The following is a 6,000-nucleotide window of genomic DNA, read 5'->3' as shown; positions in this document are numbered from 1 at the left end:
AAAACTATCTATGCACTAAGCTTAACCCAAACCCTAACCCTAAGGTCCGACACTACCGCACACTTACCTTACCCGCACCCTAACCCTAAATCCCTCACTATCCCACACTTACCTTACCCGCACCCTAACCCTATGTCCCTCACTATCGCACACTTACCTTACCCACACCCTAACCCTAACTCCCTATCGCACACTTACATTACCCGCACCCTAACCCTACGTCCCTCACTATCCCACACTTACCTTACCCGCACACTAACCCTAAGTCCCTCACTATTGCACACTTACCTTACCCGCACTCTAACTCTAACTCCCTCACTATAGCACACTTACCGGGTCATGCTCACAAGTTACCCCTATCGGTGTTTTTGCTGTTGGGATTACGACTTGTCAGTCATCTACTTCGTCGGTCTTCTGGCGTCGGTGTTTTGCGTGTCGATCTTCCGAGCTGTCGGTCTAACATAGGAAACCCATAAATATATATATATATATATATATATATATATATATATATATATATATAGATAGATAGATATAGATAGATATAGATATATATGTATATTACCACCCACACATATGTATTTATGTGTATATATACATTAATGCACTGCAAAGCTTTTTTTTATGTTTTTATTAACTTTTTTACATAAATAATATAGAAATACATAGTAAGAAAAAAATCACTTGTAATAGATATAAACAATTATAACCAAACAAAAAACTAACATACTAACTATTTACAAGGTGTCTATTGATTAATCTAGTAAATCAGAACAATTACATAAGAAATTCCTGAAAGTAAAGAAAATCAACTTGATGTTTTCTTGTTCAATAATCTCTTGAGCATCATCCATGAGTTTAATGCAGAGTTCTGTCTAGTGATTCTTTCTTTGACTGTTGAAATCTCCATTTGACAAGTTTCATTTACCATATTGTAGAATTCTCTGAGAGTTAGGCTTGTATTACTTGTCCAATTTCTTGTTATCACTTTTCTTGCAATTGTTAAAAGGGACAAAAGAAGGGGAAAATCAATGTTCTTAATACTTGGAGGGATAGGGGCATTGAACAAAAATCAATGAATTACTTAAATGGAAATTATCATTGAAAAGAGACTGTAGAAAATAATTAATATTATGCCAAAAGGGTTTAATTACATCATAATCACAAGTCATATGTTGGCAGTTAGCTATGACATTTAGATTACAGCTCCATTCTATGTGGTGTAATAAAGACTTTATGCAAAAATTTCCAGGAAAAAAAATCCATCTTAGTGATCTCGTGGTTTGAAAAGAGGATGCAAGTATTATTTTTTCTCTGATTTACTTTGAGGATAGTATTTACAGCTATAAAATAATCCCAATAATTATCCTGACAGAAATCTGTTTTAGTTGTTGTACTCTTATAAATTTCTCTCAGGGGGATTATGATGAATTGATAATATCAGGTATTCAATAAGTTTTGAAATCTCCTTCTTAACAGATGTTTGCATCAGGGATAATCTACTTTCTATGGCAAATCTGCAGTTTTGTAAGTCAATCCATAACTCCCTGTTTAAATTAAATTTGTTTAATATAAAATCAAGTGAATGTATATTTTCTTTTTCCATTAGTTGAAACCAGAATAGTAATTGTTTTCCTTTGAATTTGTCCATTGTAAATATGTTAAATGTGTTGATATTATTTTGTGTGTATGCAATGGGAAAAATTAAGAAGATCTATGCCTTGTAATCTGGATGTCTAAGAATAAGATTTTTAAATCTAGTAAGTATCATTGTGATATATGGCAAATGTATTGTTACATTTAGAGATCCTAGTAAAGATTCATTTAAAAGCCATATAAAATTATTATTGTTTATCTTATTATAAGATGTACAGTTTATTTGGCTATTCTCTAGCATTATGTATCTTTGTATGTCTTTCCACTTGGCTGTGTAACTTTTATTGGTCCATAAAGTAACTGTCTTTATGACAGCTGAGGTGGAATATATTTCAATGTTAAGTAAGTCCATTCCTCCACTGGACCAGCTACATTGATGATGTTTAATTACTAATATAGGTCTATTTGAATACCAAAGAAATTTAAGTATGAGAGTATTAAATTGTTTTGTAAAATGATTTGTAATAGGGAGAGACAGAGATTGAACTATATACAATATTTTGAGTAATATAACCATTGTTATAATTATGTATCTTTCTTCAACTGTATAAAATAATTTATTCCAAGGGTTTGTAAGTTTTTTTTATATTGTCTAGAACATTACTAAAGTTTATATTAATTATCTTCTTAATATTTTTGTTAAATCAATGCCAAGATAATTTATTTTGTCATTAGCTACTAGATATTTAACATATCATTGTTGTATATCTGTATAGTTAGAATTAATACATACAATATTTGTTTTGTCTTCATTAAATATAAGACCTGATTTAGACTATGTTTTAATAGCTCTAAATAAGAAACTATGCATATTATTATTATCTGTTAATGTTAATAATATATTGTCTGCAAAGAAAAGTATTTTTGAATTTAAATTATGTCCCAATTGAACTCCTTTAATATCTAGACTTTCTCTTATGAAATTTGCAAAACATTCCATGACTAATGTAAATAACAGTGTTGAAAGAGGGCATCCTTTTTTTGTACCTTTAGTAATTGGAATTGATTGTGAAATATAAAAGCCTATTTTTATATAAGATAAAGAATTCTCGTATAAATTGGTTATGCGTTATGTGAATTCCATAGGAACATCACACTCCTGTAACACTAGCAATAGATAATCCCAGTTGACTATATCAAACGCACAATTAATATCTAAGCTTACTAATTTTAATTGATCTTTTATTTTGTTGGCATAATCAATTATTGTTAGCATTCTTTTGATATTATCAGATGTATTCCTGTATAATCAACTTTTAATAGTGATATAGGTCTATATGATATACATTGTGTCAGCTCTTTAACAGATTTTACAATTGGCGAGACTAATGTATACTACCCAAAGGGGGAATATAAGTTTTTAACTGATTGAAATGTGCATAATAAAATTTTTAGGACATTTTTAGGCATCCATTTTTATAATTCTGAAATTATCCCATCATTTCCTGGGGCCTTATTGTTTTTTAGTTTATGTATTTGTGTTGTGAGCTCCATCATAGATATATGTTTATTAATTATTTCTAAATGTTGTTGTATTAATCTATAATTTGTACACTTGTTAATAATTTTTTTAATTTATTCTTTCGAGTCTATTTTTGGATTAAAACAATTAATTTTTATGTAATGAGTTCTGAACTCATTAAGTATGTCTTCGATTGCAGCGACTTTCTTCTTTTTATTGTCACTATATATTTCCCTAATATGATTTCATTTAATTATCATTTTAGTTCTAGAAGCTATTTTACTTAGTTTTATTTGGATTTATTGAATAATTAGTTTTATTTTTTCCATATTTATTTTGATTTTATGATTTAATATTTCTAAATATTTGTTTTGTAGGTCATTAATTGTTTGTAATGATGCCTTATTATCATTTTTCTCATTTTTTGATGTTCAAGTTTTAACATATCAATTTTATCTTGTAATTCGTTTAAGGCACTGCAAAGTTTTAATGAAACCATGATAATGATTGAAAATTATACTTAAAAATCAATTAAAAATTCCAAGATTCATTTCATTTGTTTGAGAACCAGAAATCAGAGTCCTTGATTACAGATGCTGCTATTCCGGTGGGAATTAACCACACTTTGGCTAAGTAGTGGCATAAAGGGCCACTTCTGTAGCAGCTGCTCTAGTTAGCCAGCAGTTATGAAGCATTCCTGTAAGTGCAAAAAATGTGGCAACTATAATAGAAAGACATCAAGTGGAATTTCTGTGAATAAAACAAGTCTTTTAATATGTTGTTTACAGCTGGTACTTACTGCAACTAATTCTTGAACTCTATGTAAACAAAAGTGCTAAAATAATCATTTATTAAATTATCTCTTTCAGTCAAAGATCACCACAAAGTTTTAAATATTTTTCTTTGTCAGAAATGCTGTATTTGTTTATTTTGCAGTGTTGACCTGATGGTGATACTCCTAATTTGATGTAAATAGTGTTTTTTATTGAGAAGGAGCACTTTATAGAACTCTGTTAAACTATGTTTAGGCGAACCTGTCAAAGAACAGTCCTGTAATGGTTGGAACTCATTATGGAGTCCATTATGCCATACTCCCAGTATAATGCAACATTTAAAATTCAGATGTCAATAATTAGCAAAAAAATGCATAAGTGAGATTCCACTAATTTTTTTTTCATTTTTTTTTTTTGTTGTTGCATGAGTCCCTTAGATTAGCTATGTCTTATCTAATAACTTTAATATGTAACATAGAGGCCTAATTACTTGTGTTTTAAACAATTTCATGTTTCAGGTTTGGATCTAAAGCCCATACTGAACGACTTGAAGAAGTAACCAAGGAGATTGAAGCTACAGGTACCTATCAGCTTAGAGACACAGAGTTAATTTATGGGGCAAAGCATGCCTGGAGAAATGCATCACGATGTCTGGGAAGAATTCAGTGGTCAAAACTCCAGGTGAGGAATTTCATTAGTTCTTCAGTAGTCTTGGGGACATTTGGTATTATATGAACTGACAAGTACAACTCTTACTTCACAATGAAAGTAGATGCAATTATTAAATGGAAACCAAGTGCATGCCTGGATAGTCACAACCAGGCTGTAAACAGATATAGATTACAAAACATTGTTGTTTATAACTGGTAAACTATAATTCAGAAAAAGCCAACACAGTTTATACAACATATTTTTACTTATAAAAGGTCAGATAAAGACATATGTTGATCCAGTATGACAAGGTAATGCTATTTAAAAAATGTAAGAATGATTTATTTGCATGCTGAACAATTCTGATCAAAATTAACAATGATGATAAAAAGTAGAATCCATATATAGATAAGCCAGTAAAGGCAACTGAAGAATGAGGTTAACCAATATACAAATGGCAAATACAAAATCTCTGGTGAGTTATTTTACAGAGCACTTATACAATACACTGCAACATCTACTATAAAAAGACAGATTATTCCTATATCTTTGTTGGCTCTACAATTTATTAGAAATACTTTCACACCCTTAAATATTACAACTTCTAGATTCTTTTCAGCTTCACATTTATGGATTAATATCACCTGATGTATGCTTCACACTTTTTCTGACACTGCAGAAAACCATTTTTCTTTTCCTTATGTAAGATGTTTTGTACTCCAGAAAAGTAAACAGTATTCATATCTCTCAATTGTACAGATTTTTGCCTCATATTTTTGGTTCATTTCTCATCTGATTGTGGTTTTATAGCAAATCATTGGCAAATCACTCGGTGTTTAAGTCAGAAAATAATGACCGACATTTGAGTTTCAGACTTCATATCCTTCAGAAAATATGTGCTAATACAAAACTTGTTATTCTATCAAGTTTTCAAGTTTGTAAGAGCAATATTTAAAAAGTGTCTCTATTTTGGGGCCTTTGTCCTCCCTTTATTTATGGCTTTGTCCAGATTTCTTGCTCTTAGAGGTTGAGAGGTATGACTATATTCTTATCACGATCCTCCAGTAAGTTATACATTTATGGAACACTGAACAGGCCACATAACTTTTTGTGACTTATAGTCTTTGAATTTGTATTCATTTCTAGCTAAAACATACAAGTGATGGTACCGATTATGCATTAGTAAGTGATCTGAACACAAATATACAGTGTCCTATTCTCTTGTTTTTAATGTTGGTTTTCTTTGTTTGTTTCAGGTATTTGATGCTCGGGATTGCACAACAGCTCACGGCATGTTTAATTATATCTGTAATCACATCAAGTATGCTACCAACAAGGGCAATCTCCGGTAAGTGCTTATCCATAGACTCTACTTTGTGAAGGAAAATCAATATTGTGTGTCACCTATATGGTATATGAAAATGTTCTGTTTACTAAAATCAACTATACTAGATTTTT

General features: G+C 30.5%; 1 protein-coding gene across 1 annotated transcript in view; it reads left to right on the top strand.

The window, feature by feature from the left end:
* Window positions 1–6,000, top strand: part of NOS1 (nitric oxide synthase 1) — a 1,255,637-nt gene that overhangs the window by 534,735 nt on the left and 714,902 nt on the right. The window contains exons 5-6 of the mRNA XM_044068292.1: window positions 4,410–4,572; window positions 5,799–5,890. Of these exons, the coding sequence (XP_043924227.1) occupies window positions 4,410–4,572; window positions 5,799–5,890 (255 nt within the window). The remainder of the gene's footprint in view (window positions 1–4,409; window positions 4,573–5,798; window positions 5,891–6,000) is intronic.

The sequence above is a fragment of the Protopterus annectens genome, chromosome 4.part0 (genome assembly GCF_019279795.1).
Source record: "Protopterus annectens isolate FY-2018-M chromosome 4.part0, PAN1.0, whole genome shotgun sequence".
Lineage (NCBI taxonomy): Eukaryota > Metazoa > Chordata > Ceratodontiformes > Protopteridae > Protopterus > Protopterus annectens.
This window is presented reverse-complemented; position numbering and strand designations above follow the sequence as displayed.